The 15,580-nt window shown below is 43.6% G+C and overlaps 1 protein-coding gene across 4 annotated transcripts in view; it reads right to left on the bottom strand.

Annotated features, from left to right (window-relative positions):
- Positions 1–15,580, bottom strand: part of IWS1 (interacts with SUPT6H, CTD assembly factor 1) — a 273,237-nt gene that overhangs the window by 110,029 nt on the left and 147,628 nt on the right. For all 4 annotated transcript variants that reach the window (XM_086943814.1, XM_086943815.1, XM_086943816.1 and 1 more), the window contains exons 10-12: positions 12,397–12,514; positions 11,072–11,183; positions 10,864–10,920 (exon numbers count right to left, since the gene is read on the bottom strand). In XM_086943814.1, coding sequence (XP_086799940.1) covers positions 10,864–10,920; positions 11,072–11,183; positions 12,397–12,514 — 287 coding nt within the window. The remainder of the gene's footprint in view (positions 1–10,863; positions 10,921–11,071; positions 11,184–12,396; positions 12,515–15,580) is intronic.

The raw sequence follows: 15,580 nt of genomic DNA, 5'->3' as shown, positions 1-15,580 counted from the left end.
ACCGGGCCGCGTCCTCTCAGCGAGCTGTCTGGAGCGAGCCTAAAGCACAGCCGCCATCGTCGCCGGCCAAGCCACGCCCCCCTGTTCCAGATATTTTTAATGTAAAATAACCCCCTTACTCATATTCTCTTATAAAATATTTTGTATTATTCAGTGCTACCATGCAACTCATTGGTTTGAGCACAGCCGCTCCTCAGCGGAATGGAGGAAACCCAATGAGGAAGCATGCTTATACATTCTGGTTAAAATGCAAGACTACCAGCAGGGAGCAGCCCTTGCAGACCATACTGAGAGTTATCAAACTGGTCGATGGCAAGTGGCACTGTTCAACATTGATAGGACTGATCGCCCCTCTACATAAAACCCTTTCGATCCAGTGGACACGATAAGTGTTAGGCCTAACTGACTGTTACCTGCCAAAAGGAAAAATGAGGCCAAAATGCCTATTCCACTTTTTAGAATATCCTGAGCTCTTAGGCTGGGCAAGGCAGAATCACATCCCAGACACAGGGCAGGGCTGATCCAGGGTAATGTCTGCACCTGATGAGCCGTGCCCAACTTTAGACCATTGTGTACAGTCTGGGATTCACATGCATGACCTATCTGCTGCATTTGGGAGCAAATCAACCTGCTGTTCATCTTGCAGTTATGAGGCAAAAAGGCATGCCTTTAAATGGTTAAACTGATGTGGTTATAAATTGCCCTTTCAGTTTCCAGCGTTATCACTTACTTGTAGGATCATTCAAAAGTCAGCATTCTACCTCCATTTTGTTCAGTCTGTAGGTGCAACCCCTTAACTTCTACGTTCTTTTAAGCTTCAGGTACTCTCCTGCATAGATTATACTCAAGTTAAATGCAGATCCAACTATCAGTCCACCTATCCCTTCTGATGCATAGGTAGTGCTTTTCTGCTATTAAGTAATGGATGATTATAAAATTCCTCAAAATGAACGGTACAACATAGGATTCCTGGCCACAGGACCAGATTCCACCTCTAGGTCCAGCAAGTTATTGACAGGATGACTCCAGTTCCCTGTTTCAGTTCCCATGGCTAAGAACGTAGGTGCCAGGTCTGATCCAAGATACTCAGATCCAAAAAGTAATGTCATCTTATTTTGTTTTTCAAGAGTAACTTTAATACAAAATGAAGTCTTTATTTCCCCTTGGTCGTCTGTAAGAGTAATTGGTGCATGTTTTCTGTTGCATAATTTGCTACAGCAATGCACTGCATCTTGAATTTTTTTCTTTCTTAAATACATCTTTTTATTGATGACAGCTTTAACACATTACAGATATTGCAATATGAAAACATGCGGTAAGTCTGCAACAGATATATTAACAAATCTGAAATTACTTGTGCGTTTAGTGACACAGTTCCCAATACATCTTATTCGTCAGGTAGCTCCCCGAGATATCGCTCCGTGCTTGGGGGCTTGCACACATTTCCTCTGTATTCATTCCACTTTCCCCATATTTGCGAACACTTGCTGGGACATCCCCTTGATTTGTGTACGGTCCTTCCCATTAGCATGCACCAGTCCATAGCTCTCTTCCATACAGTGAGTGTTGGTGTTTCTTGTGAACCCCATAGTCTGGCTATATTACACTTGGCGACTATTGCTCCCAGTGTTACCCAGGTTCCTTCTTTACTATTAAGGTCAATGGGAGTGGGTCCCCAAATGTTCAAAAGGCAGATTCTTATCTTGGGTCCTATTGTGGTACACAACACTTCTCCCATACACTGTATCAGAGCCGAGCAGTATCTTCCAATATATGCGCACTCCCAAACGATATGAATACATGTGCCTTCTTGGCTGTACCTTCTTTTACACTCGGCGTCTGTCCTGTAGCCCATTTTCGCTAGTACAAAGCCAGATAGGTATAGTTCAAAATATTACTCAGAACTTATCTATCTTAATCTGGAAGAGATTGCGGTGTCTCTGGGGGAAGCCAGGCCCTCCAGCCATTCCTCGTCCTCTATCTCAGCCACATCCCACTTCCAGTGTGCACGTAGCTGAAGGAGGGATCAGGCATGTTATTAACTAGTTTCTGTATGACAGTGAAATGGACTTATTCGGCATATATTCATCAAGGATTCTATCCTTGAGTGGGGAGTATTCTGGAAGAAACTCCCCCTATGGGATAACCGCCTGCAATGCATGCCTTACCTGCAAGTATCTAAAATACTCTGTGGGTGCTAGGTCAAACTCTGTTTGCAGCTTGCCAATGGGAATCACGTCTCCATTTTTGCACAGGTCCCAACCCCTGAGATTTTTATAATGTGTGCCATTGAACCTGTTAAGTGTAGTTTATTGGGCTTGGTGTATAGTGCTCTGATGAAACTGCCCTCTGAGAGAAGCCATCTATCCCATCTGATAACCTGGGTAATCCTGGGGTCTGTAAATAACTTGATTTATGGCTGCAAGCTGCGTCGCCCAATAATACATTTTGACGTCGGGGAGTCCAATTCCTCCATCATACCACCCTGTGATCAGTTTTAGGGTCGAAATCCGGGGTGGTTTTCCTTCCCACAGGAGCTCTTTCTGCTCACTTTCAATGGCTTTAAAATAATCTGATCGGACGGGACGCAGTGAGTTTCAGAGGATATATAGAAATCGTGGCAAGGGCATCATTTTAAATAATGCAGCAAGGCCCAGTAGTAACAATGGGAGTGATTTCCAGTGTCTGACGTCGCTTCTAAGGCGCTGCAACGGGGGCAAGAGGTTCAGATGGTAATACAATACTGGATACTTGGTGACATACATGCCATGGTATTGGAATCCATCACATGCGTGTACTATACTTTAGCCTTTGGGCAGAGAAGGGAACTTGCCCCATAAAGCATACATGACTGATTTGGACCAGTTTATCCTGTAGCCAGAGTATTTCCCAAAGTTAATGAATATTTGTAACGCTCTATTCAAAGAGGTGCTCAGTGATGCCAGGTATAACAGGAGGTCATCAGGATATAGGGAGATACGGTCTTCCCAACCCTCTGACCACCGGAGCCCCTAATAATTGGGTCTTTGCGTATCCACATGGCTAGTGGTTCCAACATTAGGGCGAACAGCAGTGGGGACAAGGAGCAGCCCTGCCTGGTTCCTCTCTCAAGGGTGAACACTGAAGATTTCCTATTATTTACTACTACCTGGGTCAGCGGATCCCTGTACAGGAGCCGAATCCAGCTCAGGTAGCCAGGGCCAAATCCCATTTTACGCAAGACTGAAAACATCTATGGCCATTCAATTGTGTCAAACGCCATTGCGGCGTCCTGAAACCCCACCAACACGTCTTCCAGCAATGTGTCCAATAATCCCATTACCCCGTGCAAGCGCCGAAAGTTAAGGGAAGAGTTTTGCGCCGCCATGAAGCCTGACTGGTCAGGGCGCACTGGTTTCATAATTACCTGCAGCAGGTGAGTAGCCAACAATTTCGCCAAAATCTTAACTTCTGCATTAAGAAATGATATTGGATGATATGAGAAACATTGACATATTGGTTTGACGTTTTTATGAATGTCCACTATTGTGGCCAGTCTTTGGCCTGCTTGAGGTACCCCTTGTTCTTGACTTTCCAGGAGCATCTTGGTGAGATGTGGCACCACCTTGTCCGCGGTCAGTTTATACAGTTCTATAGGCAAACCGTTGGGACCCATCGCCTTTCCTGCCTGTAATTCACTTATAGCCCGCTCAACCTCTGTGCTAGCGAGTTCGCTGTCTAGTAGAGAGCAGTCTTCTGCCGAAAAGGTGGGAAGGGGCATGTCAAACGATAGGGAGTCTGCCTCCACCTCCGTGGAGTAGGTGTGAGATTCATAAGTTTGTCCGAAGTAGTTTCCAAATTCACTTGCAATCTCCTGAGGGTCCCTCAGTTGGTTTCTGCATTAGTCAATAAGTTCTACGAGCAGTCAAATTCAAAAGTCTTTATTTCGATAATCAATCATAAAAGACACAGATTATAAAACAAATGTTTCAGTAGGTTTAAAAGAGACCCATTACAGAGCATGAAAGATAATTAATACATAGTCCAATTTAGGTAAGACATCCCAGGATTTTGCAGCAAAAAGACTATCCTTCACACAGTTAAAAAGATAATTTCGTTCAATTAAATAAAATGTATTGTACATACAAGCTTCCACTGAACACATTAAAATCTAGATACTTGGACATGTTTTCCTCATGCGTATCCTCCATGACCAGTGTAAAAACTTAGCAACTGCTTGTGTCATTTTTGAGGATCCTTAAAGCCTCACAGCCTGTTTGGGGACTAAGCTGTATACAAATAGGTTTCAACCAGATCCGTCTAGGAACGATGTACTCAGGACAAATAAATAAAATGTGCCCAATGTTCTCCTTTTGGGTAGGGCAGAAAGGACAGGTGGGGACTGGTAAGGTTCCCACCCTGAATTGATGGTATCTCTTTCTAGCCTCCGGGGCCGTAATATAGTCCCAGTAGCCCTCATACACAGGTGAGTGTTTAAGTTCCAGAAAATCCGCAGTCAACGACAAACCAATGGTGGAACCAAATCTCTTCATTGTGACCAGGCTCCAATAGAGATTTCTTAAGGTTTTTCTGGGGGGAAAGATGTTACCTGTAGGATCCTCCTTTAAGCTGACCAAACCCATAGCAGAATAGATGGATTTAACCTCCCGCAACCAAAGGAGTTTGTGGGCCTTATCAGCATTTCTAACATCTAGGAAGGCCCGCGCATACTGGGAGAGTTCTGTGGTAACCCACAATCTCCTCCAGTACGCCACCGGTCTGTAGCTGGCCTTATCCTCCAGACACTGGGAGCCCAGATCGTAGAAAAGGGGAGTCAACGGGGTTGATGCCGGTAGGCCTGTGACCCCGCGAAGAAACTAGTTTTGGTCCCTGGTCAGGTGAGCAAGATTGCTGAAACCCCACAGTTCCGCCCCATATAAAATTGCTGTGGCTATTTTAGCTTCATATATTTTTAAAAAACAGGCAGTATTGGCCTTGTGTGAGAAAGAAATACTTCCTTAGTTAAAGCTCCTGTTAGTTGAGCGTGCTTGGTAACCAGCTGGGTAATGTGTGGTTTCCAATCTAATTTGGAGGCGAGGGTAATTCCCAAGTACGAAAACACCCGAGTCTGATCTAATCTGACCTCACTCATTGCCACGTTACCTCTAAAGTATTTGGACTTGTGAAGTGCCATAAACTTGGTCTTGCTAACATTTACTACAAGTCCATGGTCCTTGCAGAAGACCTCAAACACATCTATGGCCTGTTGAAGGCCCTTCTGCGTTTTAGAAATCAGGAGAGTGTCATCTGCAAACATCAACAGGGGGATCAGCTTGCCGTCCAGCTTTGGAGCGTCGGTTGGTTGGTTCACAAAATAGCTGATCACCCTGTTGATGTATAATGAGAAAAGAGTCGGGCTAGTACGCACCCTTGCCGTACTCTCCAGGCTATTGGGAATTTATCTGTAACATTTCCTTGCTGGGTCCATCTAATTTGGGCAAAATTGTCCTCATGCAACTTCTTAAGGAAGGACAAAATACTAGGTGGCATGCCCTGTTCTGCAAAAACTGCCCACATTTTTTCTCGAGGCACCAATTCGAACGCCAATTTAAGGTAGACGAACTCAGCAAATAGCATACCACCCCCAAGGACTACTACCCTCCAATAGCAGTCTCTTTGCCTGTTCCCTGCGATCTAGCCAAGTCAGCAATTGCCCTGCTTCATCACCCACTTCGTAAATTTTGCTGTGTATCCCTATACTGTGACTGCGCCGCGTAAGTGACTATGGCCATGTATTCTTTGGTTTTCAGCTTTAGCAGATGCTTAGTCTCTTCTGAGTGGCCCGTGTACCCTCCCTTCGAGCTGCAGTAGGTCTGCTTCTACCCTGGCGAGGAGTGTAGTTCTCTTTCTGGGTTCCAGCAATCTGGGAGGCTGCGTGGCCCCGGTGCATCTTGAATTTGACTGAGTCGTTGAGTGTGATGCATGAGAACATGCCTATTTGTGTGGCGTTCTATTTATGAAAATATGATCACATCTTGATTGTTTTTACACTAGGTAACAGTTAAACAGCAGATTTGCTTCAGGACATTGTACACCGTACATTCTATCACCTTGAGACAGTTTCTTTGACCAACTTCATAGTCTTTCATGACCCAATGATGTCCTCAAGGTTCAGCAAGTTATGCCTCTTTTGTGTTCCAGGCTTCAAGTGCCACCCTGTTGTGATTGTGAGGTATTTTCACGTCTTGGGGTCCACATTAGCAATACCTCAATAATGATCAACTAGGTTTTGCAAAGCTGTGAATATATATATATATATATATATATATATATATATATATATATATATATATATATATATATATATATATATATATATATATATATATATATATATATATATATATTATATATATATATATATATTTTTTTTTTCTTTTTTTCTATAGACTGTACTTTCACCTCCTGAGGGAGAGGGGCGGGAAGATGTGAGGGGGGCAGTCTTGCAATGCAGTTCAGGAAAAGTAACTATCTCTATATGTTTTGAGACGTGAAGCAGAAGAGCTTTGCAAAAGTATTCTAGGACGACCAGGGAGTTGCTCAGCAGATGGTGGCAACCTGGAAGCCTTTGGAAAGAGTTATTAACATAGCTATGCCCCTGGTGAACGAGCACAAATGCCCTTAAGAGAATCGTTCTTGGCCGGGGCATTTTAGGTAAAAAGGGTAGGCAGGTCTAGGTAGAACACAATGGCAGAAGATCAAAAAGGCCGGATGTTCTCGGACCCTGTGAGTAGGAGTAATCACCACCAACACAAATACTTTTAGAGAGAAGTTCAACCTATAGCAACTATTCAAAGGCTAGAATGAAGATAAAAGTCAAAACAAGGTTCAAACCCCAATGAAGAACAATAAATGGGGAGGAAGGTAACCGGTTGAGCAAACCTTTGGAAAGTGCATAACTAGTAGTTATTTTAAAACAGGGAATAATGTTCAGGAAGCTACATAAACTCAGACAGCTGCTAAGTGGTCTTTAAATGTAGGCACCACCAGACCCTCCTATGCAAGGGACAATGTTGTACAGGTGAGGTACAAAAGGAATGATGCCATCTGACTCACCGCTGCACAAAATTGTTTCAGCAGCATGAGCACATAGATTGGGTGGGAAGCTTCACAAAGCCATGATGATGTCTGTGACCTAACCAGGGAGGCCAAAGGATTCTAGCTGGTACCGCTCAATCTTTAACTGTGCAGCAGCACTGTCTGGGGATTAGGGTGGAAGACCAAATCCTGCTGCAAGAGCAGGTACACTCTGTGTAAGAGGAGCAGAGGATGCAGAGTGGCAACAGATTAGCTTACGAGATTCTGCTTGCTTAACTTGCAGAGATCAGAATCTGCTGCCCCCAATCCTCCTGCACTGTCCGCAGTACTCTGGATAAAAGCAGGATTAGCAGGAACGTATTCAGCAGTTCTTGAAGGTATTCCCCGGGGAACAATCCAGTGGAAAGTGGGTGGTACAAAAAAAACACACTTCCTGTTCCAGCTCATGGAAAAGAGATCCACAAAGGCAAATCCAAATGTATTGAAGATTGCCTTGTCACCTCGAGATGTAACTCCGGAATTGTGGTACTCCAGAAAAATATGTCGGAGTGCATCAGCTCCCACATTGAGAGGGCTGCATAATGGGCCGCTGCAGGGAAGACTGTTGCTGCGTCCATGTCTGCAAACAAATTAGCTCCCAACATAGGGTTTATAACACCGAAATCCCCCGGTTTGTTGATGTAACGGATGGTAGTGGAGTTGCCCAACAGAATCTGTACGTTGCTCCTCGAGCTGAAGGGATTAAGGCCCTTCAGGGTGAAAGACTGTTTGCAACTTGAGCAGATTTATGTGTAAGTGCTGCTTCAACACGGAAAAAAAGATACTGTGCAACCATGTAACCCAGAGGAGCAGAAAGTCCAGCACAGAAGCCTGACCCTACCGGGGGCCAGATGGGCAACCCCTCAGAAAGTTGGAGGGGTTAATCCACCAATGCAGATTCTAATGCATCAACTGGAAGATCTATACCTGAGCTGATAGACTACCTTGGTGTTGAACACACTGCCTCCTAAAACATCACTGAACGGCTTGCTTCAGCACCCGACATGAGGCCAACAGTCGCAAGACATGCAGGATCAGTACTGAAGTTGAGTAACTCACATTGGAATCATGGCCCTAATATCCCCAATCCTCTGAGTAAACCGAAAGGCCTTTAAAAAAGGTAGTGTTGAGCACCCAGTCAATAAAATTGAGCATCTATGTGGGGTGAGGTGAGACTTCTGGATGTTGATGTAAAACCCAGGCGGGGAGGCTCCTCCACTATAGCAGAGGAGTGTCGCCCTACTGAAATGCCACCAGAGACAAAAAATAAAATAGTAATTAAGTTAATCCATTCCCATTTTATTTTTCGTCACATTGTCCTGAACAGAGTGTCAGAACGGAGGTAGGCCTGCTCAATGGTAGCAGCATCAGGGTGGACGGTAGGCTGCCCTTTGCACTTGTATAAAGTGTGTACGTCTCTTTAACCACCAGTCTTGCGATGGCCAGCCAGACATGTGCACTTTAAACCTCGCAAGATAGATAGGTTGAGTGTAGGTGCAGGCATCCAGTGCCCTCGGGGGCGCCGACAGAGTCCGCTCCCGCCAATCAGGGCGCTGCTCTCATGTGCATGAGAGCAGTGCCAGGATTGGCTTGGGAGCCTGACTCAAGGAGAAAAGACGATTGAGGACGTTGCACTCACTGCAGGAAGTTGTTTTATTTAATGTGTTAATATTATTTTTTTGCTATCCGCCTACCACCCTCGGGGCATGCCAGCCGCTACTAAAGCCAAGTCATGGAGAAAAACCATCATCCACTGGAGCATAGGACTACAGCACTCCACAGAGAAGCTGATAAGACTGCCAGGACCCAAGTAGAAATGCAAGGACTTGCTATCAGTCCAAAGAGGAGGACCATAATCAAACAGATGGGGTCACACCTTGAACCACAAGAAGCAACACAGGGTGGGGGAGAAATGGAAGGGGACAGTGGGTGTCCAGGAAGCCGATGGAAACCAATGAATTGTCAGGTTCAAGGTCAACAGGATCAGGCTCAGGGACAGAATCTTGAACCTTTGCGTCTGGATGAACTGGTTAAGGACCAGGTTAGTCCTCAGCTCCATTCATCTTGAAGACCAAGAAGTAAAGAGAGTAAAATGGTGTCACTCTCTCCCAGAGCCACCACTTCAATGGACCCTCTATCTAGCATAGCCAGGACTTCTACCTTCAGTATCGAGGCATGAGTCCGAGAGCACATTCTGAAAGAAGGGGAGAGGCTTGAGGGTAAGGGTGGGGAAAGGCTACAAAGGGAGGGGCATAGCCCCAGCTGGATCACCTATTGGTATGTCATGTTCACCTCCCACAGAGTGACAAAATGGGAGACCCTACCAACGGAAGATGTGGTGAAAGGAATGGAGGGTGTGGGAGGGGGGGGGGGGGGGGGGATACGAGGGGGGAAATAGAGGAGGCGTTGAGGCAGAAGATCCTATAGAGGATGGTGGGTAATTGGTTTGCCACTTTTAGTGATGGTCTCTCGATCCATCCCTGCATTGAAAGGAGTTCTTTAACTGCTATGATGTTTGGATGGGATGGGAAAGCTGCCATTGTTGAAATCCAAAGCCCTACAAAAATCATGACATTTCTGATACTGTGATGAAATTGCCGTGCAGGGGAAACCAGGCACAGGGCACAAGCCACTGCCCTTCTATTCCTTGAATGTTCCAATAAAGGGTTTTAGCCTCCGAATAGCCATTCATTATAAAAGGGCATTTTTCTGACCTTTAAAGACGTTTGAACCACTAGATCATCTGGTGATGGGTAGGCGGGGTAAAGAAGTAAGTCATCCAGAGGAGGCCCATGGCATCTGCAAATCTGCCCGTGAACTGCCATTCCTGAAAAGGGTTTCTCACATGCAGTCACTATAACATCTAGGCAAGCCTCACTAAACAGTAGGAAGGATTTTTTAGAAGCAGCGAGGGACTGCAAGATTTCCATCAGAAGGTACAACTTCAATTCAGGAAATGGCAAAGTCTATTCCAAGTCCTCTGTCTTCCAATGAATGTTGTAAAAGATGAAACATCATCTGAAGCAGGACAAGAAGGGTTGGAAATGTCCAGTTCTGGTAAAGTATGTAGGTCACTCGTATTTTGTCGGTTCAAGTAGATGCTGGCATGAGTATTGAAAGGAGCCATGAGTGATCAGAGTCATCATCTTTCATCTTACCACTGTCCTCATTCTCCACAGCCAAGGCACCTGAACTGAGAATCTCAGCCTCATGAAGATTATACCAGTAAGAATGGCTAGGGTAATTTCGAGCTCAGTAAGCTATGACCAGAACAATTTATACCCACATGTCAATTTAATTTCAATAAGTATTATCTAGCTAAAACTGTAGTTCACTTTTCAGTAAGCGAGATTACCACTGCAAAATTGTTCACAGATGAAGAATAGGCATTTGACCTTAGGAGCTTAACTCAAAGATTTGACAGCAATGGGCTTTCCACTCCAGCTCATAAGGTCAATTTCTGTAATTTATGATGAGTTATTCATGTCTGTAGTCTTAAATGGTAGAGCCCCAAAACACATTGTATGCTGTTGATCATATATATATATATATATATATATATATATATATATATATATATATATATATATATATATATATACACATAGAGAGAGAGAGATGTGTTTGTGTGTACGAGTGTGTGTGTGTGTGTGTGTACACACACATACACACGCACGAGAACGCGTTCAAATAACATGTAAATGGGGACTGCAAAGAACGAAAGCTTTTCAAATTGCCAGCACTTACTTTTCTTCTCCCGTCAGCACTTTCTCCAAATCTCTGCGAGGTGTTTGGCCACCAACACTGTCAATATACAAGGAAAAAAAACACATGAGTACTTGGATGCAGATAATCCAACTTCTAATCAAACAGATCGACACCCAGAGCATATCCAAACAGCAGAAAGGGTAAGGCATTTAAAGTGCCTGATGATTCTAATGCTACAAACACCAACCTGCTCAAACCTTTACGTTGGGGCATCTGTTCAAGGTCTCGTTGTTCCCGTTCCTCTCTGCTCATTCCTTTGTAGTTTGAAGTCAGCCCAAATATGGGCCGTGACCACTCATCTGAAGAAAGAAGAGTGAATACTTATCAGTTAACAATGGGTTCAAAGCAGGGGCACCAGCAGAGCAGCATAGAGGGGTCACTAACCTAGTAAAGAGGTGAGAAAAACATGGAAAGTAAGACACCTATGAATATAACTGCATGGTGTGTGGGAGTGAAGACACTGGAAGATTGTACAGAGAAAAGCAGAGAGGAAAGAACAAATAGGATGAGGGGCTGTATTTGTACTAATGTGATGAAAAAAAGTGCAGGACAGTTTTGGGAGAAGACATCAGCATATAGGGATGTCTTGTGTAGAGGAATGAGGCAGCAAACACAGGAATCTGGTGCAGAGGATTGAACAGTGTCTCCCAATAAACAATACAAGTGTAAATACAGTAGATCAAATGTACTACAGAGTGGTAAAATGGAGAAGGAACAGCTAACTAGTCCAGAATTTTAACACTCTTTTCAGCAGCAGCTAAGAGATTACGAAATTGCAAAGGAGATACAAATTGCGCTGTAGGAGGGCTTCTTGTGTGAAATGCCCTGAAAAAAAAAAAAAAAAGTCGATTTAGCTTTTGAAAAACCATGCTGTGGGACTGACTGGGGCCTTTCCAGCATATACAATCTACCAATGAGGTTAGAGTTCTGATTTCACAGGGGCCCCAAGACTCCTTGAAGAAATATAGGTTTTAGGTAGCAAGTTTTAGTAGTGCCAAATCTCCTGTGAATAGGACAAAGGAGGAAACGCCTGGTCCAGAACCTGGATAACCAGAAATCATTATTCTGTTGGACAAGATCCAAAATTATCTATTGGTTGCCTCTGAACACTAAGACAGGGAGTAAAGTCAACTACAAAATATGTGTATGTTGAAGGAGCTACCAATGCGACCATACCTACAATAACTATTCTTATTTTTTAGATGACTGGAGGAAGAAAATGTTTCTGCAAGGGCAGAGGTGGCATAAAAAGCAAGGAGTCTTGTAATGTGGAAAGGAGGATCGAGATGAGTAAGGGATACACTAAAACATGGACAAGTTGGACAAGAGCAGCTGTGAAAAACATTTTGGGAATCATACATCACTCACAAAATACAAGGCATCTTTAAGCTTCCATAATAGAGAAAAGAAGAAAGATAATCCAGAACAGTGAAGTACATTTAAAAAGAATTCAGTGAGAAGTGGACAGGAGATGAACTGAAAATATGGAAGTGCAAGTTTAACATTACATACTGATAAGCTTTCCGGCCAAATCCTTGTTGGGTCTAGATTCTTTAGGGTGTTTGTAAAGGTACATCACGGCTCTTCCGACCCCGCTGTGCCTCAGAGTTTCCTGGCTCACACCAGGCAGCTGGAGAGGGAAACAAGCAGTCAAGATAAACTAGCTTTAGCATCTTTTTGAAGAAAGCGTATTTTTAAGTGATTGTGAGTGGAGTGTGGCTGAAGAACAGGACACTCCAGCAGCTTTCACACAACATGGAAATGTAGACTGCTAACAGTTAGCAATCAACTCCAACAACAACCATCGCATATATGGGATGTGGAGAAAAACCTGTGGGGAAACGTCAAGCCCTGAACATGCTTTTTGCTCATCAGAGAAGCATAGCTTGGCCCACACACACAAGGGAGCACCCAGTACTACTTGGATTTTTCATAATTTATGTAGCATTCCCAGCCTGAATGGACACTTATGACTTTTACGGAGTGCTCTCTTGTGTCTGGTCAAAACTATGCTTCTTTAACAGGCTGTCATTGCGACAAAACATGCCAGGATCTACTTTTACTTATTCCAAGTTGGCAAGGATGGTGTTCTACCAAGCCAAAACTGTAATACTGTGCCTGGAATGATAAGATACCTTTGACACTTTTTTTGTTACACCAGCATGAAGGATATTAGGCTTGCTCTATGATTAAAAATGTCTGCTAGAAAAACAGACATTTGAGATGAGCAGGTACAGTGTTGGTGGTGTTGAAAATGTGCTCCATACAAAGGAGAAGCTCTCCCGCTAAATATTAGGAACTACTCCACACTCCCCATTTCCTTTCTGCACAATTTATGGTGCATTCTGAGCCTGCAAAGATATTTAGTAAACCGTAGGTTTCAGGGACGTTATAGTTAGCTGGACATTTCACTCTTACAAAACCATAGAAATTCCACCATTATAGTTAGTTCAGCTAACTATAACTCGTGCACCCGCAATGCACTCCTCATGACGTCACATATTACATCATTCATGACATGGTAAGTGACATCACTGATGATATCTCAAATGACATCATTGATGACATCATCCAGTGACTGTGTTTCTGTAAAGTTTAAATGTTTTATATATATATTCCAAGGTGTATTGAAGAATGAGTGGGTGTATAAGTGTCTGGATGGAGGATTTAGTAGGTGCCTGACTGACTGTATAAGAAGGGCTCGAAAAATGCAAAAAAATGGTACTAGTCCTACAGGACTAGTACCTTGAAAAATCTCCTCGACCTAACTGCAACCTACTTGACCTCAGTCTTTGAAAGCGGAGCAAATGTGACAAGATAACAAGATTTAAAGGCATCTTTATTGCTCATTAACTTAGTGACCAATAAAAATACCTTTGAATCTTATCTTGTCACATTTGCTCCTATTTCACAGAGAACAAAAGTAGTTTGTCTTCCTACTCGCCAGAAATGGCGAGTAGGACCTAAAACAGATAGACCTCTTTAAATTTAGCTCGCATATGCAAGCGGATTTTTCGAGCCCTGATAAGTGAGTGATTAAATGTGTCTTACTGAATGCATGGGTTAGTGACTAAACTGTGTGAATGTCTGTATCAGTCGGACTGTTGATGTGCAAGCTGTTGCATGGGTTGGTCAGTAGCTACACGAGTGTCTATGTAGGTTATTGATTGGTTGTCTGAGTATTTCTTTGGGAGACAGTGTGTGTGGGTGGGTGAGAGGTGTGTGACTGCATTGCTGTGTGAGTGGTTGATTCACTGGGTGTATGGGTTCAAGAGTGCATGTGGAAACAGCTGTATGGGTGCAGGAGTGTGTATGGGTGTGTTGGTGAGTGAATGGATGGATGGATGGATATCTCAGTGGTACATGTCCAAGTAACTAAAATCATCACTTTACGGATTCAAGAGGCTGTAGTATCCCAGTATGCGCAGCCCTCAGACAAGCCATTCATTAGTAGCAGCCAACAATGAGAAACAAGCATTGGCATATACAATAGGTCTTGTCTTTGGGACCTTATAAACGAGTAGTCCGAGCTATTGACTTTGGCAATGTTGTCAAGCTATGTTGTACACCTTTGTGGCTGCTATGCAGCATATTGAAAGGTTATAACAAAAAAGTGTTAAAAGCATTTTTGTTACTTTATGTATAACTAAGAAGACATTATGTACAGCTAAACAACCCAATTAAAAAAAGAATAAACATAAAAAATGTTTTTTTGTCCTTGCAATGCTGGCAAATTCTTCCTGGCTGTTCTAATGTTGAAATGGTGCTTAGTGATGCTGCGGTGGTGCTGAATGATGCTGCGGTGGTGGTGGTGAGGCATGCTGATATGGTGGTGTTTAGGCGGTTCTTAGTAGGTGGTGCTGAGCTCTGTTCAGTTGGTGTTGTGTTGAGGTGAGGTGAGGCTTTTTTGATGAGGAGGTGATGTTGTGCTATAGGATATATTTTTTTAGGAGACAGCATAAATTACACAATAAATCATTTAAGTGCCGAAAGTCAAGCTCAAAGGAAAGCACTGCTGGATGTTTTCCAGCTTCACCTGTTGTGTGAAGTGTGGGAAGGTTGGGATTAATATTTACCTAACCCACTACATTATTACAACTCACAAATGCGTAATTGAACAAAACAAAAGAATACATTACATTAAAAACACAGTACAACTTACAAAACAGTATGCTCCAGGTCCAATTGAGACAGCAAATTGCACCGCACTGCTAAATGGCAAAAACAGCCACGAATAAATTCAAGGGGAGTGCTGCAACAGACCAAATGTATTTTTGCACCATTGTTTTCACATATATTTTGCAGCTTCGCCTATTTTATATAATGTCTATTTGGTTTGGAGTGCAGTGGATGTATGTGGTATGAAGTGGAATTATGTGAGTTGTATTGGAAGTCGCTGCAAGTGATTAAACAACCACTCGTGTGTTTTCAATTCTTTACGCTATTTTTCACACGCCCGCTGATTGCGAAGCGTAAACGTTTTTTGTTTAAAGCAGAAAGGGTACAAAAAAAGTATGGTGTTGTGGGAGAGGGATTAACCGGGGCGGCAATTCCGCCACGGTGCAGCGGTTTGATTAAGTGGGCGTGGCCACGTCGGCCATCGGACGTGCGCAGCACTACGGAGGTAGTGCTCGTGACGGCCGCTGGCCGACAGGCGCATCGAAAGGGTTAATAATTTCTAGCTGCGTTTTGTAAT

The sequence above is a fragment of the Lissotriton vulgaris genome, chromosome 11 (genome assembly GCF_964263255.1).
Source record: "Lissotriton vulgaris chromosome 11, aLisVul1.2, whole genome shotgun sequence".
NCBI lineage: Eukaryota > Metazoa > Chordata > Amphibia > Caudata > Salamandridae > Lissotriton > Lissotriton vulgaris.
The sequence above is the reverse complement of the archived record's forward strand: the minus strand, read 5'-3'. Positions and strand labels throughout refer to the sequence as shown.